Here is a 12,132-nt window from a genome sequence, read left to right on the forward strand (position 1 = left end):
CCCCCCCCCCCCTTAATGACTTCACTTGGTTGGTAAGTCTGCAAATTCTGCGGCTGCTTTTTCTTGGCTCATGATCCAGCAGTTCCCCAGACTCCACACCACAGAAAGAATGATCTCAACCAGTACGCCTCATTCAGCTGCTTCTTTCCTTCTGCACCCTTCCATTTGCCCTTTAGCACTGGAACAAAAAACCCTGTCTAAAAGGAAATTGTTGTGGTCGTGGTGAACGTATATATGTGCCATCTTCTTTGTTTCCAAACGTGCATGATGTGTTGGAACGTTGGATAAACATTTATAAAGGGAAGAAAGTGCAAATGAGGTAAAAACTTTTGGTGCAAAAGTAATAGAAAGGAAGAGAAAGACATACCTGCAGTCAAGAGGAGCACAGCCACAGTGCGGTAGTGCCGTCTCTGTGTCCCCCGGCAGAGGGACATCAGGGCCACCAGAAAGGCCAAGAGCGTCGCCACGGCGCCGGCAACCAGCAGCACCAGGGTGGCAATCTGCCAGTCTGCAGGACGAGACACACGAAGGTTTGAGTACAGCAACAAAAGCGTGATTCACAGGACATCACTGTTGAATCGAACCGCTGTGTTGACAAACACAAAACAAGAGCTAATCCCACAGAGTGAAGTGAGTGAAGCAGAACCGACCATTTATACTCGCATGCACACAAGCTCTCCAATAACTGAAATTTTCAGATTTTATCTTTCTACCAGTTTATATAGTTTTTTGAAAACATTTGCTCCCAATGCTCATCCATTTTGCTGAGTTTTACATGAAATTAATGTTAGAAAGTAGATCTGGGCAGTACATTGATATCATATCAATATCATGATATGAGACTAGATATTGTCTTAGATTTTGGATATCATAACATGGCATAAGTGTTGTCTTTTCCTGGTTTTAAAGGCTGCATTACAGTAAAGTGATGTCATTTGACTGTTCTATTATTTGCCTTTATCTACTTAGTCATTATGTCCACATTACTGTTATTATTTATCAAAAATCTCATTGTGTAAACATTTTGTGAAAGCACCAAGTGTCAATACCACAACATCGTTGGGGTATTAATATCAAGGTATTTGGTCAAAAATCTTGTAATATTAGATTTTCTTCACACCCAGCCCTATTAGAAAGATCTCTTTTTGCCTATTTTGGTGACATGTTTGGTGCTAATTAATCCTTACTGTGGAGTTTCAGCTTGTGGCTGCCAGTCTTTTCCATGTCGGTTCAGCCGTGGTGTCCTTTTAACAGCACACTTATTCAGTTTATTTCAAGCTAACTCCAGTCGCTCCTGGTGGAAATGTTAAACTCATGACTTCCTCTGCGTCAAAAGATTCCTCCCTGAAAGGAGCTACACAACACTAGGTTGTTAAACCGGCTCATTTTTAAAGCTTTTCTGACATGAGCTTAACTCTCTATTCAGTAAAGCAAAGATACAGAGTCTGTAACCAGAAATGCATTATTCATTTTTACATTTCCTGCCTGCATTGTGTGTTCCCTCTTTGATGTCTTACCTGTCAGTGTCAGATGAAGGCCAAACCCCAGGAGACTCGACTGAAAAGGGGTATTTGCATTTGATGAACACAAGTCCTGATTTAATTGTCTCTGGAGGGTAAAAATGTACTTTTTCTCCAACGACACATCTCAAAATGATTTGATTCGGTCTTTAGGAAATATTTTTTGTCTAACATCTTTGGTCCGTTATGTGATTATAAAAACAACAACAGTGCACTCACGTCACAATGCTCAACGCTGTAATTTATATTGCTGTTTTGATCTGCATTATATTTATTCTGCATTGAATGGTGTCTGCCCTTCACTCCAAAGGTTGATATTCGAGAAGCTTGGGATAGGTGTGAGAATGTGTACATAATAAATCAGCTTTGCCTTTTGGTGAATTGCCCCTAAACCCCCCCACACTGTTGCTTTAATGAGGTCTGCAGCCTCTCAAAGCAACAAACCCGCCTCCTATTCACCCCGCCACATTCCACAATATCAGAGAGCGGTCAGTCACCCAGTTTCCCTCTTTGTAGCAGTGCATGTGTGTGTGTGTGTGATGGTTGCGACTAGGGCCACTTAATATTAATAAACAGCTAAAATCCAAAATATCTGACGGACCTTTGGCAACTAATTAGGCCAAGACTACATGTGATTTTATATGGTTTGCTTTTAGCCTTTTATTCTTCTTATTACTAATTTACCAGTCAGCTACTGTGTGTTTAATGGAGACAAAGCTCCAGTTAATAACAAGCCAACCTACTGTCCCAGCCACCAACCAAATGCTGCACAAACTGGCACATTTAATGAGGATCTCCTCCCCTGGTGGGGAAAGGAAGGGGGTTAGAGGCATAAACACTCCTCTCATGTGGGGGCAACGCTTGACAAAAGGCAACCTGGTGGGTCCAGGCCTGGTAAGGTGGACGATGGGGAAGATGCTGAATGTGTCTCTTCAAAGGCTCTCAAAGCCTTCTCGGTTGGAGTGGGTTAACTCTTTGTGTGCCGAAGAGATCACGTTTGCACGTGTTCAGTTTACTGTTTTGTGATTTCGTATCCTAAAACGTGGACATTCAGTTGACCTAGACATAATGTCAAGCATCAATGCCACTCAAAAAGAATAATCATTTAAATGTAACACTGATCCACCAGCCCTTTGTGAACTGACTCACCATTCAAAACAAGACTGAAAACACATTAATAGTCAAACAATCCACATGCTTTTTTCAATGAATTGCTCATGGATTAGTAAAATCTTGATGGCGGAGCATCACAATGACTTTGACACACGTCACTGCTCTGGTATGAACAGAGGAAATGTATCAGCAGTGCTGGAACCCTGAATTCCTCAGCTGCTGAACAGAGAAAAACAATCCAACTTAAAGAGACTCTTCCTGGGAGACGGTGGCCAGAGCTGCCAGGCTGTTCTTACATTCATCTTTGTTTTTGTCAAACATAGGATGTGCAACCTTTTTATAGCCTAAATAACAGACCCTGAAAATGACCACTGATGACAACTTAGTTTAAAAAACACCCAGAGTAACCATACATGGCATAATTACAAGTGCATTACACATAGCCTACCATATGACCTAAATGGCAAATCACTGAGTTCTCCCTAAAAAAGTAGGCTACTTAATTTACTACAACCTTGAGATGAAAGCTTTTTTTATCTCACAATGTCTGGTAACAAACTCCAAGGACAGATACTGTATAATACACAACCAACCAACATGAACCAAAAGGTGCAAACACAAACACCAATTCCTACCAGATGTGAGGGTGGAGAAGCAGCTCCACTGAGCCTCCTCTGTCTGATGCCGTGCCTCGGACTGGGAGCAGGACTCCCACAGAGACAGGGAGAAATGCTCCGCGGTGACCCAAGCTGGGCTCAGCAGAGCCACCACGTCCAAACACAGCGCCAGGAAGACGCACAGCAGAGCGATCAGCTTGAAGGGCCGGAACACATACATCTCGTTCACAGACATCTTCTCCCAACCAGATACACCGCTGCAGGTCAATCACAGTGGAAATGAGCTCGCCGGAGGTCCGCGTGCGTCTTCTCCCACCATAGCCTTTACTGCCGCTTTGTGTGTGTGTGTGTGTGTGTGTGTGTGTGTTTGTGTCCAGCTGGAAAAGTTTAACAGGAGACATCCGGTTGGATCGTTTTTTCAAAATAAATGCACGTCAGCTGGCCAGGCGATGAGTCAAATCTGAAATTATTTAATATCTTTCTATCTATCTATCTAGATATCTATCTATCTATCTATCTATCTATCTATCTATCTATCTATCTATCTATCTATCTATCTATCTATCTATCTATCTATCTATCTATCTATCTATCTATCTATCTGCCAAAAGATTGGACACCTTCTCATTCACTGCGTTTCCTTTATTTTCTTGACTATCACTGAAGGCATCAAAACTATGAATGAACACATGTGGAATTATGCACTTAACAAAAAAGTGTGAAATAACTGAAAACATGTTTTATATTCGAGTTTCTTCAAAGTAGCCACCCTTAGCTTTTTTGGCAGTGCTGCAAACCCTTGGTGTTTTTTCAATGAGGTAGTCATCTGAAATGGTTTTCACGTCACAGGTATGCCTTGTCTAGATCAATTAGTGGAATTTCTTGCCTTATTAATGGAGTTGGGACCAACAGTTGTGTTGTGAAAAAGTCAGGTTGATGCACAGCCGACAGCCATATTGGACAACTGTTATAATTCATATTATGGCAAAAACTAATCAGTTAAGTAAAGAGAAACAAGCGGTCCTCATTACTTTAAGAAAAGAAGGTCAGTCAGTCCAAAAAATTGTGAAAACCTTGAATGTTTGAATGTGAAACTTTGAAACTTTGAATGTGAATGCTACCACAGCATCCTGCAGCGACATGCCATCCCATCCGGTTTGCGTTTAGTTAGACCATCATTTATTTTTCAAAAGGACAATGACCCCAAACACACCTCCAGGCTGACCAAGAAGGAGAGTGATGAGTGCTGCGCCTCCACAGTCACCGGACCTGAACCCAATGGAGATGGTTTGGGGTGAGCTGGACCGCAGAGTGAAGGCAAAAGTGCCAACAAGTGCTAAGCATCTCTGGGAACTCCTTCAAGACTGTTGGGAAACCATTTCAGGTGACTACCTCTTTAAACTTTATTATAAAAATTATTAGTATTGTTAGTTTTTGTTGAAGACAGTTTCTCACTTTTGGTTTCAAACGTCAAAACAAAGAAACAAGAGCAACAAAAAGGCAAAACCAATAAGCCTTTCCTAATTTTTATTAGGCATATGTTTATTTATATACAAAAAGAATATGTTACATATTGGCCATGATATCAGTTTTACAATGAGAGGATATTGGCTGAATTTCCCAACCTTAGAAGACTAGAAAAAGACATATGATACCTACTTTCAATTCATATGATTTAATTTATTTGTTGTGTGAGAGACAGTCCTTACCTCAGTACAGATCAGCTGTACTGCTCCATCAGACTCCTCCTGCTCCTTTAGACTCATATAAATATACATACATACATATACACCTCAATTGCTGTGATTTTCATCACGTTAAAGGCAGTCTACAAAGAGAACGTGCTAGTGGTATAAAATTCAACGAAGCTGCACACACACAAACACACACGCGCATGCAGGTACGTACACCCACACGCACACCCACACACACACACACACACACACACACACACACACACACACACACACACACACACACACATCACAGCCGGATATGAACATTAAAAAGACCTTGATGAATGTAATAACCAGTATAATAATAATAATCAGTTGTTGACCGTGTGTGTACACTCAGAAGGGAATTACAACCAAAATGTTATACACAGGCCTACATATCAACACTTTTAAGAAAACAGACTTGTATGCCAGACTTGACGAATTATGCAAATGTAGCTGAGTTAATAATTCCACTTGCAATTAAAAGCTAACTTCTCATGTGGCTAGTAGTTTCCATGAGACAGGCTTTTCTGTAGCATCTATTGGTACCATTCCACAGACTTTAGGGTACACCCACTGCTCAAGGATTACTGTAATTTCCAATACATAAATGTACACATTAATGCTGTCTGGGATCACTGTGAAAGGCCAGTACAGAATATTGTCAGGCCTACATACTGTGCTAATTAATAACTCCCTGGTAGTGGTAATGATGAGTAGACATTAGCCCGTCTTTAGACCCTGTGGACAAAGAGTAAGTCATACTATATCCAAATGTACATGTCCAAACAAATCTGAACTATCCCTTTAGTGTCATTGTCTAAAACTGAGGGTTGGAGTGAAAGTTGTAATGTGGAAATGGTCCAGCAGATGGCAGACATGTGACATTTTGCACACCAACGCCCACATTATTTCTGCCATTAATACTTCTTACTACCCCTGCTTGTATAATTTTTAGCAGCAGATTACACTTTATGTGCAGAAGCAGTATCAACAGTGACATATTGACCACAAAAGACATGAAAAATCCATTCCTTGCTAAAAAATTGTTGTGACACAACAAGAATAGAGCTGTCTATTACCTTGCTGGTTTTCTTTTAATCCTGTTTTGGCTTCACACAGCCAGTGTGTGGGCCGAGCTCACTTACATTTGTACCTCTTTTGGGAAATAACCCTTTGATCTATGCTCAAACATAATTCTGATTTTAATATCTCTTACAAAAAGCCACAGAATTTATAAACACCTTGTACATTCCACAAATTAAAATGACAAGTGCAAAGTTAGACTAGATTTAACAACAATGTAGTCTCATCTGCATTCAGTTCATATGTTTTGTGAAATATTTCCATCTCCTGGTGAATAAGATAACTGCAGGTCATGAACTCTAAAGCAAGACTTTCAGTAGAAGAATTATGTGTGGAGAAAATTGTGCTATTTTTGGAGCATATGGAAACATTTCAGAAGCAGCTAGATAAACTCAGGAACGAGTGAATGGCTTTGATTAATTATGCTATTACTGTAATAACATGAGCAAAGTTAAGCAAATGTGGATCATCTCATGGAAGTCGACAAACCACTTCTTCTTTCTGTTATCTTTGATGATGCTAATAAAATGGTTCTGTAACTTTTTTTTTAACACAATCCATGTGAACTACCTTCATAATGGAGAGAAAAACAGGAGAAGATAACCTATAATATCCTTGGTTTCAGGCCGAGTGCCTAAGATGAGCTTATAACTGTGACCGTTTTGACGTGGACGCAGACAGTTCCTAATCCTCCTTGATTCCACAAAAGACACAACTCTTAGACAACGCATTTTTCAGAGTGGAGCAGATAAAACCTCCAATTTACCAGATCCAGTAACATTTCTCAGTATTAAAGGAACCTTTATTGAGATACGCAGAGACAAAACCACATCTCTTCTAAGATGTGCTTGTCTGATCTTCTTGATTGATTTATTGACCAACTTCTAATTTAGGAAATTAATAATACGAATGACAAATACACAGATACTGCTGCTGTAAAAACCCTCAATTTCTGTGCACAAGAGAGAGTTTAAAAGCATGTGTGTTGTATATTGCAGTCAAAAGTTAATCCAGTAACTGATTTATATAACACATAATATATTATTACTTAAAGCTGTTAAATACAAGCAAACGTTCTAAGCATTTGGTCTCCAAATAAAGTTACCTAGTACAAAGTAGAAACTAAACAGATTTGTGCACTCTGAATTGCACTAATATTATTCTACCCCTCTCATTTGGTGCCTAGATTAGAGGTTTTCAGTGTGTCTGACACAATGAGAGTTTCAGACTAATGCCACCCCTCTCGGTCCTAATGGTGCTGCCAAGCTGCCAGCAGGGCATCTAAGTAGGGGGAATCTAGTATTAGGCGTATCCGTGGACAGAGCATTGCTCATTTCCTTTAAATGCCCCTCCTCCCCGACAGAACAGGCAGAGCGCTCTGTCATCCTCCTCCAAAAGCCCCTCATTAGAAAATCTGCAGAGCAGACAAAGCTACTTGAGACGGCACAATGGTGACTCCCCACATGGTGATTTAAAGGCGCATAAATGGAATCCAGGTCATGTGTTACTTTTTTGGATCCTCTCTCCCTAACTCTGACTTATCCACTGAGCCACCCACCTGCAAACCTTCTGTTTCGGTTTTATCTACCATGTTTTAAGTATTCAGGTGACAATATTCAGACTCCAACATGCCACCACACTGTAAAGACTCCCATGGCGGGTTAATGCATTTTCTCTATAACAAAGAGCAAATAAAGTAACAAAGCCGTAAGGAGAACAAGGTGATGGAGGAAATTAAAAAAAGGGCAGAGAATTTAAAACGTAAACCCATGATGATGACACCTGATTCATCTTTATTTATGATGATGATGAAGACTATGTTTTGAAAAAGCTTCTTCACAAACTGCTCATCACATGACGCCATCCTCTGTTGCTCATCATAGTCTTCCTGGAGTGCCTGCAGCTGATTAGGCTCAGAGTAAGCCTCTCAAGGTTTTTCCGACGATGAATAAGCTTCCATGGTAACCGATGAACTGTTTAATGATGCTGTCATTGCTACAGAAGTCTGTCCGGCTCATCTCTTTCTTTACTGTAACAAGAACATCACTCCATTCCGAGTCACTCTGGGTTCAGCCTGTGTGAGCAGAATATAGTTTAAAAAAAGTTCACATGTAAAAACCCTCCCAGATCAGAAATGTTAATCCATTGACTCTCATTAAGTCATTCATTAATCCATGCATTTATACTTTCACAGTGGCGGACCCAGACAATCACATTTCTCCATTTAAGGCCACCATTAGTACACTGCATCCTGTTTTCTCCACTGTAAAGTAACCTAGAGGGCAATTTATCATGTTTTATCTACCACATGGGCATCAAGGAGGGCATTTCTGCTGTTTCTTTTGAACAACTGGGCTACTACGATAAAATGCACCATTGTTGTCATTCTCCTAAATACTTTATTTGATCACTTTCAGTCTGGTATTGGTATGCATCACAGATTTATTTTTTAAACAATACTGTACCTATTTCCCTCCTAGAGGCCCACTTAGAGTCATGCCAAAGGACACACTCAACCATATGTCTTCCCTGGACTGCTTTTATAGCTCATCACTGTCCCTTTTTGTTTAACCTAAAAACACATCACTAATGACAAATGGCAGCACATGTATCATCTCCTCAACATCACAGTCGTCCCAGCACATGGGGATTATTTAAAGTCACCTTGAAACCTCAACCTGTTCAAATGTTGACAAGTCAGTCCAGCATACAAGTGCATCTCAGAGCAGCTGGGTTTGGAGTGCCTTGCTTGAGGTCATGTTGGTAGTTAGTGTTGAGGGAGACGAAAGCACATCTCCTTCATTTCCTGCACTCTGATTTAGCAGCCTGCCAGGGGATTTAAACTGATGGCTTTCCGGTTTCCAGTCTATTGTCAAGACTGCTGCTGCGTGACTCTGCAAAATGCTGAGGTGGGTTATTAGAAAGACAGCAACAGATTCATTTGGACTGCTGATATGAAGGCCTTCTCACTGCATCATCGTCAATGTGTCATCATTTTGTGGTTATGACTTGCAATCAAATTGGAAGATAGAGAAATATGGTTGATGAATATTGTTGAGATGCTGCATTTGGCCACTTATATTTTGGGAGTCTTCATCAGTTGGCCTTTAATTTTTTTTTGTGTGTGACCATCTCAATACTTTCATGTAGTGGACACCAGATGGAGTGACAATGTGTGTCAGTGTAACAATAAACAAAGACCTTTAATGTGGTGCCATTCTACCCACTGGGATACAGAATAGTCAAACATGGGCCTCATTTGTGTTAAGTTCCATAAACTGTACCATGACAGATTTATTTATGACTCCAGTGTTTGCATTCTAGATGCAAAGCTCTGCTTGGCTTCACAGTCCCTCTGCAGTCCCACTGTGTTCCTGGATGTCCACCTGTCTCTCAGTGGCCCGACTCCTCTGGGCCTGTCTGCCAGCTTGTGGACATCTGTTTACTTCCTCCTCCATCAGTCGTCATGGCTGCAACCGTCCCCCACTACCGCCACCAAACATCCCCCCCCCCCCTCGCCGGCCGGCCTTCTCCACCCCTCTCTCGTGTTTCCCCCAGACACCAGCTGTGAATCACTTATGCTTATTCTGTAGTCCACCGTCCACCTCGTTCAGCCTTGTCATATCGACGACAAGCACAGTCCTCTGCCTGTCCTTTGCTGGGTGTCGGACAAACGTACACCTCCTTTTATTATGTACACTAAAACTGTGTTTATGTGCATTCATCTTTCTGAAGACCAAATTAGGTATGCAAAATTCTGCAAATGATTAAAAGACATCCATTGTATCTGTTTACCCTACTGCAGGAAATGGCCGCCAGACTGAAAGGCGTTGTTATATTGAAGGTGGACACTGTGTTGTTCCCTTCTAGTACATAATTTATCATGTTGCACAGGAATCTCTGGTTGACCTGTCCCGACCATGACACAAGCTGCAGAGACTGACATTTGAGGGAACAAATTCAAACAACTTCACAATGTCCTTTATCATGGGCTCTTAACTTGACATTTATTTGAGCATTTGGAGGTAATTTTGATTTCATTATCCATAATCAAAGCACTTCAGAACTTTTGTTCATTGGAATACATATTTAAACCATCAGAAGTAACATATGTTGTACTATGCCTCATTAAAAGATGAATAGGCATGTAAAGGTGTACAGTTGCTTTTTATTTTGGTTATTTTAATTTCCCTCTAGGAAAAACACTTGTAAATAGACAAGAAATGTGAAACACTTCCTCTTTACATCACATTTGGGGATGTCACATTTACTCTTCTTGGTAAAGTACATTTAAACTGTGTGACCAAACAATATATTTATTTCATGATTTCCCCGAATAAGGGATCATGCGACCAGATTTGGAAAGTCGCTGAGTACATGTTCACTTTTGGCATGAAACGCAGTGTGACACAACACCCAACAGAGAGCCAAATATCCAAATCTGCTCCTCCTATATGCCCCACAAGCTGGAAACCTACCTCCTGCATTGACTCTTTCTTCCCTCTCCCCTCTCTCAGGCTGCAGGCAGTGGCCAGCGGCCCTTGGGCAGCTCACTGAGGGAGGTGCGGAGCAGCCAATGATCAGAGTGAATTAGAGTTATGCGTGACATGCAAAGGAGAGGCTCCAGAATGTGACAACAGCTGAGTTTTCAAGTGAAGCTTTTCCGCCTGAGGGGAGAGGAATAGATGACAAAGAGAGTGTTGCCTGCTGTGAAAAGAGTCAACTCCTTTTGTTGGCTCTTTAAAAACAGAGACCTGGTCTCCATTGGTCTGCTCATGAAGCAGTGGGCTACTCAGGGACATCTTTGACATCAAAGCAGAGCAATTAATGAACATGGTTGCAACAGTAAAAATAATCTTTGCTGTCCTTTAGCCAAGCCCTTGTTAATATCCTCACACTTTCTATACTTGAAATTCCATGTGCAAGCATGAATAGAAGAGAAACTACCTAAAGTAAATTTGTTGCCACTTTCATGTTTTTCTGTTGTTATATTGTGATCAATCCATCAAGCAAGATTCCAAACATTATCTTACATTTTCAAGACAATTACAATTTAATTCTGAACGTGCAATCTGATAATATATTTATGTAAAACGGGTTTTAACTTCAATCCATGGGGAGATCCACCGGGAGTTAAAAAAGTTAATGAAATAGTTAAAATAATTTAGATTGTAGCTTAATTCACAAAATGTAATGGAGATTATGATGACATAATTTGATTTGAGTCACTTGGAAAAATCACTTGGAAATGGTATAAAGAAGCAACCTTTCTGGAAACGAGTGCCTACACAAACTATCTTTTTGTGCACAAATAGAACCAAAGTAATGAATACATATTTAGGACCAGTGTTCTTGCATAATACCATCATCTTTGTTAATCGTTTGGGACACACACTGTACACTTTAATCTATCAGTGTTACAAAGATGCATTGATTTGTGGGAAAAAACACACGCTCATCAAACACACTTTCCTCGGTTGTTTGCCCTAAAGTCAGAATTGTTCAAGCATTAGACTAATGACAAACTTTGTGGAACCTTATACATTTGCATTGTGGCCCAGTTTTCAGGCCCATCAGTCATTACTGTCTAAGGGATTTCATAACAATAGAGTTCATTTGTTTGGGGGTGTTGTGTTTTAGTGTTTTTCTTGCCACACTTTAGCCTCAGTGGAGTCTCATGTAACACCTCTGAAGCACTACTTCTCACCTTTCCCCAATGCATGACACTGCCCTGTCCACTGTCCTGACAGAGCTGTCAGTGAAATCGAGACCGCATAACAATAACTAGCACAAAGCCTTTATGTTCCAATCTCTGATAGAATAGCCATGAGGTTGAGAAAAGTTTACATCCCAAAGCTTGTAAGTTAATATGAAATAATGACCTATTTGGGTATTTAAATGACGAGTTGTTGTGGTTTCTTAATTGTGACGGTTTCTCCCTGTGTAGTACCTTCCAAATGAACCTGACAGCCTTATCCAATCACTGACATGTCACTTTGCTGCATCTACAAACTGTGCAGAAGTTAATGTAAAATCATCCACAAACATTTGAGCCCTTGGCCCTTGGGGATTAGTTGT

General features: G+C 40.6%; 1 protein-coding gene across 1 annotated transcript in view; it reads right to left on the reverse strand.

Moving 5' to 3' along the window:
- Positions 1 to 3,609, reverse strand: part of LOC117955299 (transmembrane protein 47-like) — a 6,393-nt gene extending 2,784 nt beyond the window's left edge. The window contains exons 1-2 of the mRNA XM_034889703.1: positions 3,269 to 3,609; positions 368 to 508 (exon numbers count right to left, since the gene is read on the reverse strand). Of these exons, the coding sequence (XP_034745594.1) occupies positions 368 to 508; positions 3,269 to 3,485 (358 nt within the window). The 5' untranslated portion in view covers positions 3,486 to 3,609. The remainder of the gene's footprint in view (positions 1 to 367; positions 509 to 3,268) is intronic.
- Positions 3,610 to 12,132: the final 8,523 nt, after the last annotated feature.

The sequence above is a fragment of the Etheostoma cragini genome, chromosome 13 (assembly GCF_013103735.1).
Source record: "Etheostoma cragini isolate CJK2018 chromosome 13, CSU_Ecrag_1.0, whole genome shotgun sequence".
Lineage (NCBI taxonomy): Eukaryota > Metazoa > Chordata > Actinopteri > Perciformes > Percidae > Etheostoma > Etheostoma cragini.